Raw genomic sequence first — 23,148 nt, forward strand, 5'->3', positions numbered from 1 at the left:
AGAAGAAGAAGAAGAAGAAGAAGAAGAAGAAGAAGAAGACAAAACCAGAAAACAAAAAACAAAAAACCGAGAACAGAAGTCCCCTTGGGAGGTAAGGGTTCTGGGTTCCAGCAGGGCCTCTGAGGACTGGGGAGCTTCTCAGATTTCTGAAAGATTCCCAGTGGCTGCCTTCCCCACCTCCCAAGTTTCACATTTCTCGGAATTCGTTGGGCTCGGAAAGGGGCTCCAGGGGTCCTCAGAGCCCGACCTCCTGTTGGCTGGTACAAGCCCGCACAGTTGGAAATTAGGGGCTGGGGAAGAATAGAGGTGGTAGTGGTGGACTGGGGACTTCCCACGGGGCCCAAAGGCGTCTTTTGGGGGAGGCCTCCCAGTCAACTCCTGCGGCTTCTACAGGCAGGACCTCCACCCCGCTGGCTCACAGGTGCTCCAGGCCTGGCTGTGGTTCACACCGAGCTTCTGCGCTTCATGAGGCCACGGAAGGTAGCCAGGCTGTGCAGGCCCGTGGACACCGAGCTGATGGCCGAACGCTGCGTCCCGCTGCACAGGCAAGGGTGCGAGGGCGTGTCGCTGTAGCGGCCACCGCCTCCAGGCGACGAGTGGCTGTGCTCCACGCATGTGTCAGACGTGGAGAGGTCCCGCGGGATGATCATAGGGATGGAGTACTGCAGCTTCTCCCGGCTCTTGTACCACAGACATGAGCACATGGACTGGAAGTGCAGCACCTCAGCGTAGACATTGCGGAAGCCGCTGCCACCCACGCCCACACCCATGCCGCCCGCGGCCGCAGGGCACATAACTGGGTCGCGGGGACGCACGCTGTCGCTCAGGCTACCGCTCAGGCAGCTCAGGCCACCCAGGCCACCCGCCTGGCCGTTGTGCGTGAGCAGGGCGCGGTGCTCCGCGTCACGCTTCTCGTCCTCGGCGTTCATGGTCATGAATCGCAGCACCACAAGGTTGAGGAAGGCGCCGATGACCGTGAGGCCCGTGAGGATGTACACGAAGCTGAAGGCCACATACTGTGGCTGCGTCTGCAGCGCTTGGTCCTTCTGCAGCGCCACGTAGTCGCCGAAGCCGATGGTGGTGAGCGTGATGAAGCAGTAGTAATAGGCCTGGAAGAAGGTCCAGCGCTCGTAGTAGGAGAAGGCAGCGGCGCCAATGCACAGCGTGCTGATGCACGACACGAAGCCGATGAGCACCATGTTGGCCATGGACACCTCGGCGTGCCGCATGCCCAGCCCCCTCTTGGCACGATGCAGCAGGTACCTCACCAAGGTATTGATGCGCTCACCTAGGCTCTGGAACATGACGAGTGTGAGCGGGATTCCCAGCAGCGCGTAGAACATGCAGAACACCTTGCCACCATCTGTGCTGGGTGCTGCGTGGCCATAGCCTGTGAGAGAGGAGAGAAAGCACATACTGTGGGGCTGACCTGGCCGGGGTCCTTCCTTCTCTGCCTGCCCCCGCCACTCCTCGCCTTGCAGATTCCTGATCTACCTCCCCACCTCACTTTATTTTTTGCTAGATAGGGTTCCATGGCTAGCCTGGCTCTCTGAATATGTAGACCTGGCTGGCTTTGAACTCATATTGGTCTACCTGTCTCTGCTTTCCAAGTGCTTGCATTACAGGCATGCACCTCCATATCTGCCACCACAGCTAGCTACTGAGTCTGCCTTTCAACACATGGGCACATTCATGTCTTGTTGCTTTGGGCAACAAATTCATTGTATCACTGGAAGTGCCCAGATGATAATCCCAGACAGCCAAGAGAACTCAGTGACTTTCCAGGCCACACTGTTGGGAAGTTTTGCAATCCAAGTTTGAACTTGAATCTGCTTTCTTGAAAATTTCTGCTGGTGCTTGCTGGGAAGTTTGTCCACAGGCAGCTGATATATGGGAACGGAAGCCAGGCCGTTGAGAACTGGCTTCTTTCTGATACCTTTGGGCTTTGCCATGCTCCCTGCCCTCTGGGGCCTCAGTGCCCATGGCTCTGAGGGGAGGTGGTTGGATGGAATGGCTTCTGACATGTTGATTCATTGTGGGGGAAGGGAAACCGAGGCATGAATGGCTTCTTGCTTCTTGACTGTTTCCCTGCTGCAGTCAAAACTTATTGGGGTAGGGTGGGGCGGGGTAGGGTGGGGCGGGGTGAAGGCCACTGGGAACTTGCAATTTCCCTGGGCAGCTGGCCTAGCAGGGCCCTCCCTTGCCACAGTTGAATTAATCAGACCCTGCCTGAGACTGGGGTCTTCCCAAGGGATTTGGTCCAAAAGTAGTCTCTGTCCACCTGAGGGTGGTACATCACCCTTGGCAAGGCAGGAATCCTGAGTGTTCTTCAGGAGTGGCCCTCTCCTCTTGTGTGTCTGTCCTCCCCAACTGCAAGCCAGGCAGAGTCTAATCTGCGCCCCCGCTCCCAGCTGATCATCAAACGACTACCAAAAATTCTGCCCTGAACCAGGCGGTGGTGGCGCACGCCTTCAATCCCAGCACTCGGGAGGCAGAGGCAGGCAGATCTCTGTGAGTTCGAGACCAGCCTGGTCTACAAGAGCTAGCTCCAGGACAGGCGCTAAAGCTGCAGAGAAACCCTGTCTCGAAAAACAAACAAACAAACAAACAAAAAATTCTGCCCTGAGCTGTGTGTAATGTCGCCTGCCTGTAACCTCAGCGTATGTGAGGCTGAGGCAGGAGAGTGAGAGTTTGAGAGGCAGCAAAATCTTCCTGGCCACCTGGGGGAGAGGGGAGGGGGAAGGGGAGGAGGAGGACCTTGGATGGGAACCAGAAACGCTGGGCACAAGTTCTGGCCTTATTAGTCGTGGCTTTGTGACCTTGAACAAATGACTTTCTCTCTTTGATCATGTCTCTTTATTTGAAAAGGAAATCTTGTTCTGGCCACTCGCTTCTCCTACCAGGCCAGAGAGCATAAACACTTCAGCTTTTATTAAGATAATTATGAGAATGAAAGAATGTGGATTGAGTTTCCAAGTTTTCTCCTTTTCTGAGTCTTAGGAAATGTCGACCAAACACTGCTTCTTCCAGGCAGTTTTCCTGGATTCCTCCTAGCTGAAGGTGATCAGTGGCTTATGTGGGTGGTTCTGAGAAGGCTCATCTATGACCTGTAGGGCCCCCACTATATAGAACTAAACATCAACTTGGCAGGGAGAAGCCCTGGTGAACCTATAATGGGCCCCTCTAACTTCCACCTTCCAAGGGAGTCCCAAATACACTTTGTGACTGTATTTCAGGCAGGGATATTATAAGCTTTTCAAGTTTTCATATCTGCAAAATGGGGCTAGTATGTCACTCACAGCAAGGGCTTTGGGGAAATAGGTGAGATAATGCATTGAGGCACTTAGCCTGGAGCCTGGTACATCTCAAATGCCCAACAATAGCTCACTGATTAATAATGAAGGAGATGGCAGAGGACTCTCACGTTTCCAAGAGATCTCCAGGCTCGGGAGCAGCTGCGTTCCAGGAGAGCCACCTCTGCCAACCATGGGCATCATTATCCTAAAGCCCAGAGAAGTTTGGGAACAGATGTTTGGGGTGTGAAGGCTTCAGGTCTGTCCTGAGAGTGGCTCCCCTGCGCTCGGCACGGCATCTAGCCAGCGGCTGTGTCTCTTCTTCTGCCAGGGGCTGCGCAGTTGAGCTGTTGAGCCATGGTGCCTGGCTCGTCTGCACCCCAGCAGTGTGAGAACAAATTGTGCCCGCCAGCCTGGCCCCACAGCCAGACCACAACTCACCTCGACAGCCAGGCAGCGAGACAACCACCAGCCAGAGTGGCTTCTTGTCCCGTCCTGCCCTGTCCCCCAGAGCAGCATCCCACACTGTACGGACCCCCACCCCGCTCCAGGCATGACACTGGGGGCAAAGCTCCAAAGGCAGAGCAGAACAAGGATATTGCCCTGGCTGTGTGACCCTGGGTGACTTTCTTTCTGTCTCTGGACTCATTTGCCTCCCCTGCCATTCCGTGTCCTGCCATTCCGTGTCCTGAGCATCTATCAGATCTGCCTCAGGGAGTAAAGGAGACAAATGCTTGGAAGAGTATTCTGGAATTTTTGGAGTGCGCAATTGAGAGGGGCCCTTGGGAAAGCACCTGAGAACGCAGGCTAAGAAGCAGGGTCCTGTGGGGGGGGGCATTCATAGCCACCACCGGAAGAAGGAACTCTTCTACCCCATCACCCCACCCCTTAGCAACTTGCCTTGGATTCCATTCAAGATGACAGCTTTTCAGGAAAACCCAGTGCCCACCTGCCTGGTATCCTCTGCCTACAAAACAGCCACCCTGCTCCCCCCTGCTAGCCATGGCCCCCAGGTGCTGCCCTGGATCCTCACCTGGCACTCAGAGGTGCATCTAGCTCCCCCACAGTGCTTCCCCCTTCATTCTTCTGCTCCTGCCCAGCTCCCTATTCCCAAGGGGAGCAGAGCTCAGAACGTAGCTTTAGCCATAAGTACACCCCCATCTCGAGTGACTCATTCAGGCCTGACCAGAGGTTCCTACCAGGGGCAGAGCGAGTGCCTGACCCTTGGGGCAGATGGCCAGGTTGGCCCCCACTCCCTACCAAGAGCCAGGGTCACTAATCAAAAACTCTTATCCTTAGGATAAAAACTTAACTTTGCCTTCAAAAACGTCCCTCAAGGGCACTCCTGTGACTGACTTCTGTTTGACAACTGGGCTTGAGAAGTTCCAAAGAGCCTTTTGAGGAGGCTGTGGCCACTGGGCATTTCTGACTCTGTATTTGTGCCACTGCCATGTCAGGAAGGGAAACTGAGGCCCAGAGGGAAGCACATTCCCTGTGAAGCCTCAGCCTGAGGTACTGTCTCAAACTAGATGAGGCACAAGTGGGAATGGGTGGGTGTTGCCCAGGAGATGCCCTGGGGACAGATGCTCTTCATCTTGGGGCCGAGGGTGAACCATCCCTTTGTCTTATTGTCATTGGGTGAAAGGGCAAAGGAGCCCCGAAGACCTGCTGACGTGGGTGCCTAGCTTGGAGGACTGCCAGCTAGGGTGGAGCCAGTCCCAGGGGACCCTGGACTTCTGGGAAGTCACCGGGAGTTTGGCCAACCCTGTCCCCCGGCAGCAGGGCAGCATCGTGCCTAGTTTGGCTTTGTAAAGGAGGTGAAAAGAATTGCCCATTGCTCCCTCTGGTGGGAGTCTCTGGTTGGGAGGGGCTCTGCCAGTCCCTCTGGGTACCAACACACACAGGGGCTACTCTCTGGGGCTGAGTCTTTGGGTACCCTCTCCCAGTACCTGTTGGTTCAAACAGTCAGCACTCATACCCTGAGTGTACACGCTCTAGTGGCCGCCTCTCTGGGCACTCACTAGGGCTATCCCTGTCTCCTCCTCTCCCTGTCTCCAGTCCTGAATCCACCACAGATGTAAATAAAGGTTCTTAGTATTCATGTGGCCTGGTCCTTGGGTTGTCTGGTTAAAGCCACAGAGGAGCAGAAAAGGAAAGCCACATGCTTCCAGCCTACAGGTGGTGACATGCCCAGGCTGCCGCCCAGGATACCTGATTCTAAAACCGCGTTCTGGCTGCTGCTGAATGTGCTCTACCCGTGCACTCAGCCGGGATTGGCAGCTCATCACGGGAAGCAGCTTCACTAAGAGGTGGGTCTGGGATGGACTAGGGGCACAGAAGTCACCAGGACAGGCAAGATGGCTCAGTGGGTAAAGGCATTTGCTGCCAACCCTGACGACCTGAGTTTGATTCCTAGGACCCACATGGTAGAAGGAGAGAACCAACTCCCACGAGTTCCTCTGAGTTCTACACACACACACACACACACACACACACACACACACACACACACACACGTGTAATTTTAAAAAATCTCTTTTAAAAAAGAATTTGACTGAGGAAGCCATGGCTGGACATAATTGTTAATTATTAGCATAAATATTTTAGGGCACCAAGAAAGTAAAAGATGGCATTGAAAACCTCACATGTCTGTTCTTTTTAGTTCCTGGTGTCAGGGACTCAGATGCTGGTTGTAGCTCTGGCTTTCAGAGGCCTGTGGGGCCTGGTGGGGTTGTTTCTGTCCCTGCCCCCCTTACTGGTCTCTTCTCCCAGTGGCCTGGCTCCCTCTACTCAAAGCAGAACTCCAAGTGCTGGGTAATAGTCTGGTCTTGGCCACCTGCTCCCCACAGCCTCGGGAGTGTGTGAGCTGCTGCCTGCCTCCTACCCTTGGCCTAGCTGGCCCCTAAGCGGGCCCCTAGCCATAGCCTCAGTGGAGTAAAGTGTATGGGTCTTATCTGAGCTTGGCTGTGACTAGCTCTATGTGCTGAGCTGTCCCTTCCCATCTCTGCTTTCTACCCCACCTTTAAAACAAAACAAAAAACCTCCCCCCCAAAACTGTACTGAATGTCTTTTAGTGTTTTCTCTGTTCACCCACCCACTCATAGGATCAAAGACTCGGTAAGTGAAGTGTTGATCAAATGTGGTGTTTTACTACACAGAACAGGCGCCAAGTAGATGATTGTTAAGACTCTAATTAGTTTATTTCCCCCATCAAAATCAATTAAGAGCACACCTGTCAATCAGAACTTCAGATTAGCATGGGATAATTGATTCTGTGAGGCCGAATGAAGTTACCCTTGTTTGCTGGGAAAGCTGCAGACAGGTAGGAAGTCTGCAGTTCAGTGAGACACAAAGAACACAGACCCTGCAGCGGAACCAGGCTCCGTCACCCACTGAACCTCAACTTTCTCGTCTATGAAATGGGTACAGTGAGGTATCGCCCTCGTAGAGTTGTTGGGGAGATTTGGTGATCTGGTAGATGTGAGATGCGAATGTGGATGTATTTGGGTCTCCAGGGTCACACGATCATTAAAGTTTCCCCTCAGCACCAGCGTGGTGCGTTCTGTATTTCTTAGAGGTTAATTTCCTCAAATATTAGCATCATGGTATATTAGAGGCCGGATAAGAAAAGGGTAGTTTGGGAAAACAGGGACAAAGCAGGATTTTTTTTTATCACGTGTCTTAACAGACACAGGACATACTTGTCTGTGTTCCTATGCCGAGCCGGAGAATGCGGTATGTGTTTCTCATGGATTTGGCCGTGGAACATTTTTCTCACAGGGCTTATCGCTAAACAAGGGTTCTTCTGAGATTAGTTTGGAAAGAGCTCCTCGAACACATCAAGAACTTCTGGGGTCCTTCTTCCAGGCTGTTCTCTGACTCTCTGATCTTCATCTCTGGGTGGATTAGAACCTTGGCAGTTCCTTGCTGTACCCTGTCTCTCAGCAGACTCTCTTATCTAGAGTAAATACGGCCCTGGCCAGGGCTAATGTCTGTGGGAGGGGGGAGGAGGAAGATGAATGAGGTGACCTGGGGGGTCTGAGACACCCAAAGGCTTTGCATACTGAGTTGAGGAAATGGGGGGAAGGGATGGCCCAACAGGGGGTGCTGCTTGGGTTTGTTGAGCAAAAGGAAGAGGGCACTGTGGGGCTCAGGGCAAGGCCTGCTCCAGAAGGTTGGAGAAGGGATAGCAGAAGGCCTGCTTGCCCGGGGATGGTAAGAAGCAGTCAGGTTTGCGTCATGGGCACCTGGAAAAGGTGACTTTGAGGGACTGTGCCTCCTAAAGGGCTGGAGGTCTGGGGACAACAGCAGTAGGGAGGAGAGACACAGAACAGAGTGGGCGCATTAAAGGAGATGAAATGGAAGGCAGATGGTACGCAGGCCCTGCGCTGAGGGTAGCGGGAGGGGTGACTGGCCTAGTGGACATCATAGAGTGTGCAGGTGCTCTCCTCTGGGACTCTGAGAGGTCAGACACCATCTTGTATAAATCTTCTAGGACTTTCTCAAAGCACCAGGAAGGCCCTCCCTCTGCCTTGCTCATGCTCTCCTTTTTGGTGCACTCTTTCCACGGAGTGGCAAGTCCCTTTGGAGTTGTGCACCGGGCCTGGTGGGGGCAGCTGATCAGCAATCGCTGTTCTACCCAGAAGACCAAAGTTCTAGAAGATAAAGGCTTTGAAGTCTGTGCAGTCTGTGATGGTGACTCCCAAATACCCCTCCCCAAAGTCCTAATTGCAAGGAAGGTCAGTTCTCTTAGGATCTTTTGTTGACTCACAACCCTGGCCCTTGCTACAACCCCTTCCCCTCAAAATGAAGCCACTCTAGGCCCCAAAGGAGTGGCACTACTGTAAGCCTGGCTCAGCCAACAGCTAGGTCTGAGGAGCCACCAGAGCCCCAAGGAGGTGAGTGGGGGTGGGGGATGATCATACAGAACTGGGTCTGGGGTTTGTCACCCTGCAGGCCAGAACTCCTGCAAGGACAGTTCTGCAGCAAGGCGCCTGTCTCTTTGCCCTGCCCCTTCCCGGGGCCTCTTGGTTTTATCTCAGCCTCTCCGTTTTCAGCTCTTGCCCCTCACTCTACAGCGGTGGCTCTCTTGCTGCCCGTTTCTGACTTCCTGATGTTCCCCTGGCTCTTGAGCTGTCTCCCACCCACAGGTGTCTCTCCCTATTACTGACCGGGGACCTCTTAGGCAGAACTCCAGTGCCCCGCCCCCAACCTCCCAGGCCCATGTGGAATGGGAGAGTCGAGAAGGAGGGTGCTGGTGTCATGGAAAATCCCTGCAGCAGCCAAGGTCAGTGTTTGCAGACACAGTCTGGCCTGTAGCCAGGCCTGCCTCAGGGCCCAGCTCCTTTTGGGCCACCCCTCCACCCCCGAGGCTGGCTTTGTCCAGGGGCCTCATAGGTCTAGAGCAGAGATTTCAAACAGGGTCCTCAGGAGGGATTCATGCTGCAGTGTTGGGTTTTGGGTGATTCAACTTACCCATTACAGAGGAGTAAACTAAGGCCTAGAGGGACATAGAGGACCAGATCCACACTACAACAAGTCACAGGCAGAGTGAGGACTAGAGTATCCTGGCTTACCCTCTCTGCCTTCCCCAATGCTGCCGAGGGTTGTGGCCTTGTCCATTCCACAAGACCAAGGAACAGTAAAGGCAAGGTTAAAAGTGCCCTTCAGCTCAAGACTAGCCTCCAACTGGGCTACACTCAGGTTGGGGAAAATGGCCAGGAGAGTAGAGCTGATGATCAAATCGAGGTCCTCGATCTCAAGACATTTTCCACGTACAAGTAAATTAGATGAAACTCTTTGAGGGAGCACTTGAAAGGTTCACTGTTTTTTCCCAAAGCAAAGATAATTACTTCACTCGTTACTGAGGTACATGACAGAGTTGACTGGTTCGGGGGTGATAGGTAGCGGCAGAATGAGGGACGGAAGTAAAGAACCCTAGCTGGGGTGTCAGAGAGGACTACAAGGAGGTGGCATTTGTTCTCATCTCTTAAGGGTAGAAGGAAGATACAGAGTTCCCACAGGGGGAGCTGTTTAAGCTAAGATGTACAGGAAGAAACATAAGGGACAGAGAAAATGGCCCTATGGCACTGTCACCAATGTGTAGGGACCAGCAGATTCTCTCAGAAAAGCAGTTTCATATACACAGCAAGATCCTTAGAAATGCATCTACCCGGACCCTGAGGTACCACTTCTAGGAATCTCTGCTGGGAAAATAACCAGAGATTGGAGCAAAGATTTATGAACACGGATGTTTATAGCAGCATTTTCATTGTGAAAAATTGTAAACACTCCAAATGTTCACCAATAGGGTTTAGTTAAACATATTAAGGTATATTTATGGGGTGGAATATTGCACAGCCATTAAAGTGCTATTCCTGAGGAGTCTCTTAATTACACAGAAAACCACTGTATTATGTCAAAAACAGTAGGCACGATGCTTTCTGTACGGTGGGATCCTATCCTAAATCTGTAAAGACAAAACGTGCATATGCATACACACAGGGAAAGAGCTAGAGATGCAACAGAGAGCTCGCAGAGTATATCCATGAATAATGAGCTTATTATTGATTTTAATTTTCCTTTCACACTGTTTTACATGTTCTACAAAACAATGCATTATTTTTTTTTTGTTTATAGTACTGAGGGTTGTTCCAAGGGTCTTGCACATACTAAGCAAGTGCTCTACCACTGAGGTATATATCCAACCCTCTAGTGCTTTTATAGGTAGAAACACATTAATAATAGTAACAATAGCAATTTATATTATTAGGCAGAGTCTTACCACATTGATGGCTTGAGACATCTAGGCTCAAGTGATCCTTCTGCCTCAGCCTCCTGAGTGCTGAGACTACCAGCATGCACCACTGTGTGGGCCGGATCAGAATGATGAAAATAATAGCATCCAACAACAACAATAGCAGCAGCAACAACAACAACAACAACAGCAACAACAGCATCTTCCTGGTGCTCTTGCTGTAGGGAGTTTGATTGACAAGTGAGAGTTGTCTTGGTGGGCAAGGCTTCATATTTGCAGAGCTCAAGAGAAAGACTCTTACCTGGGAGACAATGTGGAGCCCTTGGCAGCTCCAGGGTAGGAAAGGGACAAGAAAAACAAATGTGAATTTCCTCACATCCCTGGGTAGAAACGGAGTGGGCGTGGCTGTGGGAGATTGGGAGCAGGGAGCTTCACTGGGGGTCTTTAGCATAGCTTGGTTGAGAAGTGCTCAGGCCTGAGCTAGAGGGGAAGAGAGAACTTGGTGGGTGGAGGGAGGGGGTCTCAGGAAGGGGTATGGGAAGGGGAAGGAGGAAGCCAGGAGGGAGGAGACAGAAAGGTACAGTGTGTGTGATGGTTTTGTGCTCAGGGCTAAACTGTAAACTACCCCAGGGCAGGGTCTTTGTATCTTGTGTGCCTTATGCCCTCCTCATACCTGGGAAGTAGTTTGGGACAGAGCTGCCTCTGCATAAATCTCTGAGGTTGGAACAGGTTGAAGATGGGGAGGCTAAATCTAGTATGAGGCTCTGGGAGATACTGCTATATGGAAGAACAGACACCCTGGGGATTCTGGGAAGGCTAACTGACTCCAGGCCACTCACTGTACCAGGTGTCAAGATATAGGCCTATGGCCTGTGTCTTTATGGCCAAATGGACAGCTGTATTGTGTACCTGGTCCTCTCTGGGCGCTGAGGCTTTTTGTATGATATAAAGAGGCCAGGGCAGATGTTTTAGGCCCCTCAGCACCTAGGGCTCTACAGACTCAGAGGAGCCACAACTTCTAGTCCCAAACCAAAGAGAGAGCAACAGTCTTAGTGGCAGGTAGCTAAGGGCCAAAAAGATTCTTAGGTACCCAAAGCAATGACTGGGTCTCTGGTTGCACAATCAGATCACAGTCTTGGTCCATACTGTTCAAATTCATGGGAGAGGAAGAGAGTATGGAGGAGCCTGACTGGCTCGCTCTGAGAAGTAACAGTGCCACGGTTGAAGCAGGTGGGTGGGCAGTCAAAGGTTCAAATCCTAGCTTCCCTAGACAGCCTCTCCTCAGAGTCAGGAGGTAGTAGCGACCAAGGGGAAATCTCATCGCCTCCTACTTCTTGCCGAACCCCAAGGCACCCAAATCTCCATCCCTACTCCTTTTAGTCTTACAGACTTGTCTTCAGAACCCCGAGTCTCCCATCCTTTTGCTTCTTCACCTCCAGATACTACCTAGATATGTCTCATTTTGGCCTCTCTTGACTTCTGAGGCTCAGGATGGTGTTGGTGATGGTGGTGGTGGTGGTAACCTGTGCTTCTCAGTAATGCAGCCCTACTAATAGCACTGGACTCAGCCCACATTTACTGAACATCTGGGTTCCAGAGCTTTACACAACACACACGCACACACACACACACACACACACACACACACACACACACACTTTTTACTTCATCTTCTCAGAAATTTTACCAGCTATGGATGATCTTCGCTATGTATATGAGAACAGCGAGGCAGAGAAGATTTTCATAGCACCTACCTACACCCCCCTACACACACAGCTAGGGAATGGCAGTCAAGGGATGCATTCAGGCCTGGCACCATGGCCAGTAGCTGATGCTAGCATCATAGATGGTGAATTAAGGAAGGCAGTTGACCAGGATCTCTAGGGAAGGAGTCTAAGCTGAAGGGTTGGATAATTTGTCAAGGCCGTCCAGGTCAGTGACAGAGCCAGTTCTTCCCAGGCCTCACACTACACTTTTGTTTTTCATATTAATGCCCTCCTGGGCTTCCGGGATCAAGGATCAGGGTCCATGGGACATCTCAATGGGACCTTCATGAACTCTCCTCTTAGGGTTTCTGGTGAAGAAGCATCAAGGGATGGACAAACAGCAGGCATCATCTCCAACAACAGGTCTTTTTCCCTCTCTGCCTTTCCCATCTGTACTGAGCCCAAGTCTGCACTGGGTCTCCAACAAGGACCCCACCAGCATACTGAGTCAGAGAGCAGAAGGTGAATATTGTTGAGGAGCTCAGGATCAGTCCCAGAAAAGACACTGACCTCTGGCAGAGGAAATCTGGGCACTTGGGGAGATGGGCAGGAAGCTGGCACCCCCTAAGGTTGTGACACTTTGCCAATCTCAAGAACATCAGGTGGAAAATGAGTATGACAGGCATGGCTTCATCCTCTTCGCTTGCTGTAATTGATTAGCTGAGCCAACATTCCCTTAGCACCTCTGACTTTGTACCAGGCACCCGGCTAAGTGCTGAGGAAGGATGCAGAAATGGGACAGCCAAGTCGTGCTTTTTGAGAACAGACTAGCCAGCGTGCAGGTGGGAGGAGACCAAAAAGCAGAGAACTGCCCTCAGAAGTTCCAAGTCTGTGCCAGAGATGGGGATCCATCCCCTGAAGGTAGGACCAGGAAGCCAGGACAGGGAGTCGGAAGGCACAGAATCTTTGCCAAGCTCTAGTATTTGAGAATGTTGTATCTTCTCTTCTGTGGCCTCTGGAGGTGGCTCTAGACACTGTAAACAGTACCCAGATCAGAGTGAAATCTGGCTCATGTGCATAGCCTCTTGGTCTTGGTTGTCATTATATATTGGTTCAAGGTCAATGTCGGAGGCCATTCTCTGTTCTTGCTTCCTTTTTTGTTATTTTAATTGGCTTATCCTGCTATTTACCATTTTTAAAAAGCAATAAATTTGTTTGTAGAACATTTTGGGGTGAATGAAATGTCCGTGAAGACCACTCTTCTGCTCTGGCCTCACTCAGTAGCCCTCCTGCGTTGATGTGGGCTTGGTTCTGTGAGTCCCACCTTCCCACATTGCTTTCTTCTAAGAGGCCGTCCTCCTGCTCTCAGTCCCTGAGAACCTGCCCTGCCCCACTCCCCATGCACTTAGCCTTTCTTGGTGACAGTGGCTAGCATGGTCATTCCTCACCGCAAGTCATGCCACCATGATTAAAGCTGCTTTTACTTCTCTGTCTTGTAGGAGGCAAATGGGCCACTACATATTGTGATGCTGAACACTTAAGGGTTTGGAGAGGTGGTTAGGGCCTAGGCATGACCTGAATTCTGCTTCTTCCCCTTCCTCTCCATGTGAGTCTGGGGCCGCAGATATCTGGGGATATGGAGGGTAGAGTGTAGGAAGGAAGGGAAGGAAGGAGGGAGGAAGGAGGGAGCCCTCTGGCCAGAACACAGCCTAGGAGCAATGGTTCATTTTAATTGTCAACATGACACAGTCTAGAATCACCTGGGAAGAGTCTACCTGAGGGACCATCTAGATCAAGTTGGCTTTCGGGTGTGTCTTTGAGGGACTGCCTTGATTCCTCCGGTTGAGGTAGGAAGACTCACCCATCGTGGGTGGCACCATTCCCTGGGCTTGGATCCTAGACTGTATAAATACAGAGAATGGGCTGAGACAAGCAGGTATACAATGCTCTCGTTTCTCTCTGCTCTGGACTGAGGGTGTGGTGTGGCCAGGACCCTGCAATAACGGACTGTTACCTGAAACTGAGCCAAAATAAACGCAACAGAAATGAAACTACAAGTCCAGGCTCTTCTGTTCCTGGTGCCTTTGAGCGCGATGGCCACAGCACCAGGAAAGCAGGCACCTTTGGTCAACACCTCTGCTCCTCACCACAACTCTCTGACTGGCCAGTACCAGCTCTGTTCTGATGAGGAAACTGCAGAAGACTCAGAGAGGTGAAATATTACTGGCCCAAGGTCATCATGTAAAAGTGACCACGATCAGGATTCAACCTAATCCTTGGGGTCTTCAAAGTTCAGGCACTTTTAGGTGTCTGACTACCTAAGGTACCCTATCTTGTCAACAGAATGTGGATATCTTGTCCAGCAGATCTTTGACTGTAAGCCCCTCACACAGAGCCCAATAGTTGACATCCTTGATCTGAGAGTCGTAGCACCTGTATGTGCAGTAGGTACTCAAATTATATCATTCTGGAAGAAACTGTCCTGTCTAAGGTCTTTCTCTCCTGAACCTGGTCCCTGCTCTCTGTCTCTGGGAAATCTCACAACTTGGAGGCCACTAGGCCTTTCCTTCCTGAGAGCAGCTCCTGGAAATTCTCTATGGCCATCCTGAGAGGTTTCAGTATGGCCCCGAGGCAGACAGCACTGGAGGCCAGGGCGGGGAGGTGGAGGGTAAGTGCCAGGGCTAGAAGCTCCTGGCCATCCGTGGCAGACTCGATGGGGCTTCTTCTCTCTCCTATGGCTTTAGGGTGCTGCTTCCCACAGCAGCTCCAGTTTAAAGCAGTTTCTCTTTTTATCGTCGCCCTGGCCCAGGCCACAGTAAATGGAAGCAGGGTGGAACGCCAAAGCGAAGAGGACATACACAACCTATATGCACTATTGCCAGGGCTTAGGCTCACCCAAGAACTGGACTGAGGGGCTGGGTAAGCTCTGCGGAGCTGAGCTGCAGGGTAGTGACAATTTGAGTCCTTCCTGAGACCATGGTGAGGCCAAAGCATAAGCAAGTCAGAGTGGAGGAGGAAGAAGCTAGGGCCTGGCTGAACAAATTAGAGACAGGGGTAGCTCAGCCTGGAGACTGGAGGGAGCGGCCTGGCTCTGATTGATGCCCTTTGACCCTGGCTTAAAGTTATTGCTTCTTTGCCGAAGTCCCGTTACTTGCCCTGCTCCAAAGAGGCACTGGCTAAGTCCCAGGCCCTGCATATGGGATGCCCAGCCCTACACACGACATCCAGGGTGCCCTGCATGGTGAACGCAACAGAAGGGCCTAGCCAGATTTCTGGAGCCCCATATCGGGTGTATGTAGTACAGTACAATGGGGACAGGACATTCTAGTCCCACTCTGCACTGTAGCCCTGCAAAACCCCTGGGCTGGGACAGTGTCAGTTCTACAGCTAGGGACAGGGGTCTTGGAAAGTTCAGCCTCTTTCATGGGGGGACAGCTGCTTCTCCTGCCACACCTATGATATCTTTGGTCCAATCTGATGAGGCAACTGAGTGACCTTGGGGTTGGAAAGGCTAAATGGAAAGTATCCAGTTCAAGGCCTGGCATGTGTGTGCTGGAGAATCTTCAGACACAGGAGATGTTATTAGTGTGTCTGTACTTTTTTCCAGCACAGCTCCGAGTTGCCACTCCATCCTCTGAAATCTTCCTTATCCCCTGAATTTACACAAGAAAGGGTCCAGATCCAGAGCACAGGGTGTAAATCTAGACTCCAACACACCCCTATCTGGACTGGCTACTTCCCAAATCTTATAAACCTCCAGGCTATTCTGTACCAAGGGTTCCCTGCCAGCTTCACCTCTGAGCATTCTCTTCCCCTGAGCACTTGCTCGCGGTGTGGCTACAGGCCGGAGTTTCCTCCTGGATCGCCTCTGTCCTCTCAGATTAGATATGGGGCTGCTTCTCCTGGCACACCTTTTCCTGTCCCTTAGCTGATAGAAGGGCACCTTCTGTCTTCCCCATTCTCTGCCAGGCATTGCAATGTGGGTAGAAGCAGGTCCTTCTCTTGCTGGCCCACTGCACCCAGTGTCTATGGCAGAAGCCCAGCAGATGCGTGGAGGCCAGTCTTGATGGACGGCCTGGGGATGGGGAGAGGCCTTGGGGCATCCTTTCTCTATCACCTGCTCCCCGCTTTCCTTCCTGGTCATGGCTAGTGGCCCAGACAGCACTGGGCTGGCAGGGAATGTTGGAGCAGATGCCAGGAGCTGTGAAGGGAGGCTTTTCTTAGGCTCAGCACCCTCCCCAGGGCTCAGGAGCTCAGATGGTGGAGGCTGGCATTGCGCCTGGGAGAAGAGGGACTCTAGGCAACAGGGACTTCGGCCTGCAGCAGCTGCTGGAACCTTCTTTCCCCTGAGCTAGTCTGCAGATGTGGGGGCCTCGCCCTCAACGTTCACTCATGCACGCAGTGCGTGCATACACACACACACACACACACACACACACACCCCCGTGTGCACACACGAGCACATGCACATACACACTGCCACACATTTGCCACCTTCACATGACCTCGTAGCATGACTCTGTCCACCATCAAGCGCCAAGTGTAAGAATCAGATGAACTACAGGGTGACCACTCTCGGAGACGCTGTGCAGCAATAAGGGAGTGGTTTTTAGAACCACGGCAGTTGCTGCCCCCCTCGTTACCTCTACTTGAAGGCCATGAAGGGATGAGGGCTTGGGGCTTCTTCCTCCTGTAAGTCCTCTCTCCCTCTTCAAGACAGGACTCTACTTAGAGGTTCCAGCCTGTACGGACACACACTTCAGTCATCCCTACGCCCCGTTGGAAATGCTCCTATGAAGAATGAGACCACAGGGCTTTTCCTCTGCTGTTGCTGCTTGGAGACATCGCCTTTCACCAAGAGCCCAGAGGCTACACATTCATCCCCCACAGCCTGTCTCACCCAGGCTTACCACTCTCTCTGACTCCCTGCTTTCCTGGCCTTCCCAATGACCTCCACCAGCCACCTGTCTTCCTGACCATCCATCTACATCCTGTTCACAGCCCAGAACAGACGACAGGGGCCTAGCCAGAATCTAGCAGGAGCAACTTCCTGGCTTCCACGGTCTAGTCACGCATCCTAGTTACACCCATGTGTCCCAAGCTTGCTTTTTATGGTGCCAAGAACTCCAACCCAGGCAGCCTCCCCAGGACCGGGCCCTCTCCAGCTGCTCCTTAAAGCCGCCCTGGCTCCTTGCTTCTTTCTCCCGAGTCCCAGCGTGGAATACAGGCAGGCTGACTTTCTCCGCACTTGACTTTATTCAAATGATTAAATGCTTCTGTCATCATTCCTCCTCCCCAGTTCAAAACAATACTAGCTAACATTTATACAGCGCTTACTACGTGCCAGACACTGCTCTGAGAAAGCTGATATATGTACTCATTTAATCTTCGAGCAATCCTATTCAGTGGGGACTATTATTATCCCCATTTAAAGATGGGGCGACTAAGCCACAGAGAGGTCAAGTGCTCGCTCAAGGTCACACAGCAAGTGCACAGTGGAGCGGGACCATCTCTTTATACTGTCTCCAAGCATCTGAGAGTGGGAAATGAGAAGGGAGGTCTCAGAGCAGGTGGATGAGGGGAGACCTAGAACTCACTCCTCCCAGGCCGGTGGGGGGTAGATACTGAGAGGGCTCTCAGAGGGAGGGTGGTGGGCAGCCTGCTCACATGGGAGTTGATCACCGCGTCCCCTCTTTGTTTATGGCTCACTCTCGAGTGTTTTGACAGCAAGTAAGACATGTGTCACTATCGCTCAGCCCTCTGAGAACCGAGGAGGCTGTGCTCTGACGGTGATGCAGCTTGGTCAAGGTCACGCTATGCCTGGTATGGAAACTTCCCAGGGTCTGGTGCCTGCCTGCCTGCCGGCTGCTGCTCTAGGTTGGAGTTTAGGTTTTAGTATAACGAAAACTATTCAGTAAGGGGCTCAGGAAACCCTGGCTTTCAGTGGGAGACCCTAGGGGAAGGGTCTCATCTTGCCCAGCTCCATTCTTGGCCCAAATTGGCACAGGCACCTGGGAAGGGCAGCCGGCCAGCCACGTGCCAATGTTACTTTAAAAATAAACCCGGGAAGAAGGAGACTTAAAATAACCCTGGGGATGTGTGAGCAGTTAATTACTACTGCAGCCCCCTGTCAGGAATGCCGGGAGTGAGCTGGGCCTCCATGGTGTCTGGGTGCTGGGTCCCCTCTGCTCACATCTTCTGGTTTGTGAACCAGGCCAGGCCTTGCTAAAGCAGGCTGGGGCCGACAGAGCACAGAATCCTGAAGGGTCATGAAAGGGTCCATCATGGGTCCCTCGGGATATCGTGGATGACGTCCCTTGTCTCAGAGATCAGCAGTAGGAATGTGCCAAAACCTAGAGCTTTGGGTTAGGGTGATGGAGGGCACACAGCACGCACTAGCTGTGGCCAGGATTTCTCCCTTGATCCCACATTGTCTTTGGGCAGCACCCAGGACTTTCCACTGAAAAGAACTCTGGTGTCCTGAGCTCCTCCCTTCTCTGTGGTGGGCGTGGCAGTGCTAGCCAGGCAGCTAGCTTTACAGGGACTCCCTCTTCAGGACTTCTGACACCCACTTCTCAACTATTTTACCTTTCCACTCAGAGAAGAATAAAGCGTCCTTCTGACTGTCTCTTACTGCTCACACCCAGAGACATCCTTGGGTCCCCAGCGATGTGCTGAGGCTGAACTAAGCCCCAGCCAGGCAGTGTCACAGCCCTGTCCTGCAGGCTGATATCGCCCTAAAGCTCTGGGATATTCTTTCAGCCCTCCCCTGGCCCCTGACAACCTGGCATAGGATACAAGAGCATCCGACAATGTCTGAGGAAAAGACATGGGACCCAGCTGAAGATGCTGCTGACCAAAGATGACAGGCATGCAAGGATCAAAGAGGAAACACAACACAACCCAACAAAACAAAACCCAGCTTTCTCAGAAGAGGGAGCCAGAGGCCAAGACTGCCGGGAGCTGACAGGAAGGGTCAAAGGGCAGGAATGATGGGGAGGTGGGAGGTTATGGAGCTGGCAGGATTGTAAGGGAGGGAGCTATATTGGAAAAGCTGAGTTGCCAGCCCTGGCTGGGTGTCCCAGCCCATATACTTGTTGGACCTTGGCATTATTTTCATAATAGACCATAATAGACCTAAGGATCACTACCCCTGGGCCTCTGTAGGAGGCTTGAAAAGGAGGGGCTGCCATGCTGTGTGTCCCTGTCCCACCCCTGCCTCTCTTCAATATGGCCTCTGTTCCAATCCAGGATCTACAAGTACAGATCACCCACCCCCAAGCCTCCTTTCTTTCCTTTGGGCCTGGGAGGAACTGTAGAGCATGACACTCCATGGCCAATGTCTCTTTGACCATGATGGTGGCAAACCCACCGAGTCTGCCTTTATAGTCTCCTGATTTGACCTCCCAGAAGCTGTGGGCAAGACTGACCGCTCTCTCTAGTGGAATGCTCCTCCTGGCCTTTGGGGAAACACTGTACTGAAGTTCATCCTCCTTCCCTTCCCCATCTCACAGCCAGGGCCTTGTCCACCCTGGGCAAGCCCTTTGTCACTGAACCACACTCCCAGCCTGCAGTTCTCTGGGTAGTCCAGGCTGGACTGCAGCTCCCAGTCCTTCTGCCTCCGCCTCTCCTGCCTGGAAGATTCTGGGCGTGTGCACCAGCACGCCCTCTGCCCTCTGGCCATTCTCGCTGATCCTCCACTGTCTGTCACAGGAAGGCTGGGACACTCTGCCGTCCCCAGCTGGTCTCAAGCAGCACCTGACTTTCAGTATTATTCCTATCTCATGGGTTTCTGTCTTAGCTTTGATTTCTCCTTTTAGTGGCAGCCTTGCCTTCCCCGGCTTGTCTCAAGATTAATCAGGACGTCTCCAGCAGCAGCCTTGAATCTCTTTTACAAAACCTGTTACGCTCCAGCTTCATTTTGCATCTGATAAGTGATCAGCCTCCACCCGTTGCTCACATCAAAGACCCAGGGCCAGGCCTGCTTGTTCTATTTCCTTCTGACTCCCACAGACTGCTCCCTTTCCCCAACACGGTTATCCTTCCCATCAGCAAGTCCCATCCACTCTGCTGTCCAAACTGCCTCAATTTGCCCATGACCACCCCTTGCTTGATGTCACCTGGCTCAATCACAGTTCTTCCTTGCAAGTTATGGACTATAGCCCTGCAACTTACCTCCCGTCTTATACGGAGTGACTTTGAACAGTTTTGCTTTAAATTTAATTTTTTTCCACACACACATATAGGGGTGTGTGCATGCGTGTGCATGCACTCGCATTTGCATGTGAATGCATGCGTGCATGTGTGTGCATGCAACCGCACATACACAGATGTGTATGCCATGGTTGGTGGATGAAGGTCAAAGGGCAACTTGTGGGAGTTGATTCTCTCCTTCTGTCAAGTAGGTAGTTATCAGGTTTTGTGGCAATCACCCTTCCCTGCTGAGCCAGCCAAAGATGATTTAGTATTTCTGTATTTGCATGATGTAGTTTCCAGGCTCTGCCTCCCCTGACAAGTACATACCTGGATTACAGGGCCCCCCTTTTCCTGGGCTGAGTTTCTGGTGTCCAAGACAGTTCCTGATGCATCGAAGATGTTTGTAGCAACCAGGTGGATGGAGAAATGACCACGTGGGGTGTGAGGTGAGGGAGGAAGTGAGGGAGTCGGGGGCCTGGCTTTGCACGCCCCATCTCCTCTTGTTCTCTGGCTCTACCTTATCTTGTCTGGAATAGAGAAAGTTTGGGTGGCAATACCAGTTCTCAAGGAATCTGGAGGAACCCAGAGCTTTCATGAATTTGCTATGTCTAATGCTCATTTCAGCCTTTATTCTTCAATAAAGCCACAGTGAGCCACCCCTACCCCGTCTTAGCACGAGATGGAGTGAGGTGTTAGGGTGGGATCCATGGGTCCTTACAATGCTTCCCAAGCCTTCTGACTTCATAACTACCAGGAGGGCTCAAGAGACTTGTGAAGAATGGCCTGTCAGCAAAATGTCAGTTGCCAGGGCCTTGGGATCCACGGAGCCATTCCAGGGTCTGGATGGCAGGGCTGGTCATTTGTTCACACCCTGGGTTGGCTGTGACTGAGGAGATGCTCTCTGCAGCGTTCCTCCTGGCCGCCTGGTCAGAAGGCGTTGACTAGGGTTGGCCGATTCCTGGCACCACACTGTCTCCTGAGTCCCGTGTCCAGAGCTACTCTAGGAGCTGACAGCCTAGAGATCCTCCCCTTCCCTTTCCGGTGGGAGGGGCCTGCATTCCAGCAGTCCCAAGGGCTGGAGCTGTGGCCTCCCTCTGTTGATAAGCTGGACCTTGTCCACAGCCAGAATCACTCTCTCCAGAAAAGGGTGATTTGGAGGTCCTGTGTAGAACTCTATTCTTGGGACAGACTACAGAGGAAGTCCTTCCAGGGCCTGGACACCATGAGGTGAAGTGGGGACAAGGGCTTAATCCTGGAGGATGCTGGGAAGGGAGGTCAGGTACGTTCCAGTGAGAATGAACTCTTAAGACTCTTGAAGTCTTCCTACTTCACAGGCAAAGCTGGGGTCATGTGGGACTTGCTCCAAGTATTAGATCCAGCAAGGAGTAGAGATACGGGGGAGGGGACCACTCTCATTCTCAAGGTTCCCCTCTGTCATTTGAGATGACCTTATCTTCCCTTGGGTTCCTACATGCCTCAGTTCCGCTGCCCTAAGCTAAATTCTTCCTCACAGTTCACAGAAGATTCGCCTGCCTGTGTGCCCGCTGAGTAACCCTGTAGGGACAAGGAGAAGACAGCAGGAAGACAAGCACTTGGGATTCAGAGGGCATTGAGGGAAGGAGGCCTGCCCCTAAGTTTTAGACACATTCTTTCTGGCCTGGGCTGGCCTGAAGAAGGCCCAGAAGAGGGGCTCCTGTTCCAGAGCCCTGGGTTTCCTCTGACCCTTGCAGTGGGAAGGTGGAAAAGCCAGGACTCAGAGGGTCAACCATTTGTTCTCTGTTGATGAGGCCTATTCTGTGTTGGACCCCTTCCCTGGGCTTGTTTTAGACCAGGCTAAGAGTAATAACCATGAAGGGGTAGACACAGGCTGTCCTTAGGGGTCCTTTGAGACCCACTTAGTCCCCTTCTCTGGGGAGGATGAACATGACCATCTGCATTCACCAGCTCCTCCCTCTCCGGCACCCAGCTCACCCCAGAAACATTGCCTTAGAGTTCACTGAGCTAAGAGTTCCTCCTCAGCTACTCTTCGGTGTTTCTGAGATGCTGAGGAAATAAAGAAAGCTAACTAGCTGTTGTGGCTCGAGGGGGTGCCTAGTCACCCAGGGGTAGAGCACTGGGCCTAACAAGCTCTCTGTTCTTCGCAGCTGCAGCCTTCCATTACCTGGGAGTCTTAAAACACCTCACCTAGTTGGGTCACGCAGACCTGATTTTCCTAGGTACTTGAGGGGAGGGTGAGTCAGATGGATCTTGAATTCAAAGCCTGACTGGGGTTACAGAGTGAGTTCAAGGCTATGCTGGGCTATTGAGAGCCTGTCTAAAAATCAAAAGCAGAACCCAGGTTTAAGGTGAAGCAAAAACAGGGCTGAGGATAGAGTTCTGCGGTCGACTACTGGCCTAGTCCATACCTAGCTACTAGAGATTCAACCCACAATATGGCAGAAATCATAACAAAGCCACATGAACAAATGTGAATGAACTCCCGGCACAGGCGTTAACACCACAGCTCTGGCTCCAGGAACTGGGTAGCCTTCCTACCCAGCACAACAGAGCCATTGTACCTGTCTTCTCACAGAGGAGCAGGCAGGTTGCCCAAATCATCCTCAACAAGGCCCTCTGCTTCAGTGATTCTTTTTAAGAACTGTCACTTAGGGGTCCCCTGTTCAGTGTGTCTGAGACAGCTCCCCACAACACTGTCCCTTTGTCCTTCAGAGACCAACATGTGTCTCGGTGAGGTCCAGACATCTGTACTGTGAGAATGACACCCCCTCCAGCTGTGGCTTGGGCAGGGGGCACTTGTATTCTTGGGGAAGGGGTGAGAATAAGGTTGGAGGGTCTGGTCTTGGTGCTGGCCCCACCACCTCTCCCTGTGGAGCACAGGAAGTCCTTTCTCATGTCAAGCACAGCCTCTCTCCTGGTGAAATAGGAGTAACGATGCCCACACCTTGGGTTGGTGCGATACTTGGGAGAAAAACTGTGCAGTCCTGTTCATGTAGAAGACAGCCTTTTCTGCCCCTTGCCAGTCAAGGAGACTTCGGGCACATGCCCAGCACCCCTTCCATCCCAGACCTTGGTTGTAAAATAAAGTTTAGATAGTGCCTCCTCCTGGGGTATCCGTGAGGTCCGGATAAGGTAGCATATACAAAGAACCCAATTCAGGATAACAGCCATAGGAACAGCCTTGCATATAGCTGTGGAA

General features: G+C 52.1%; 1 protein-coding gene across 1 annotated transcript in view; it reads right to left on the reverse strand.

Moving 5' to 3' along the window:
- Positions 1-47: 47 nt before the first annotated feature.
- The window catches only part of Kcnk3 (potassium two pore domain channel subfamily K member 3), a 34,054-nt gene continuing 10,953 nt past the window's right edge, over positions 48-23,148 (reverse strand). Inside the window, exon 2 of the mRNA XM_038320339.1 lies at positions 48-1,390. Within this exon, the coding sequence (XP_038176267.1) occupies positions 444-1,390 (947 nt within the window). The 3' untranslated portion in view covers positions 48-443. The remainder of the gene's footprint in view (positions 1,391-23,148) is intronic.

The sequence above is a fragment of the Arvicola amphibius genome, chromosome 2 (genome assembly GCF_903992535.2).
Source record: "Arvicola amphibius chromosome 2, mArvAmp1.2, whole genome shotgun sequence".
Lineage (NCBI taxonomy): Eukaryota > Metazoa > Chordata > Mammalia > Rodentia > Cricetidae > Arvicola > Arvicola amphibius.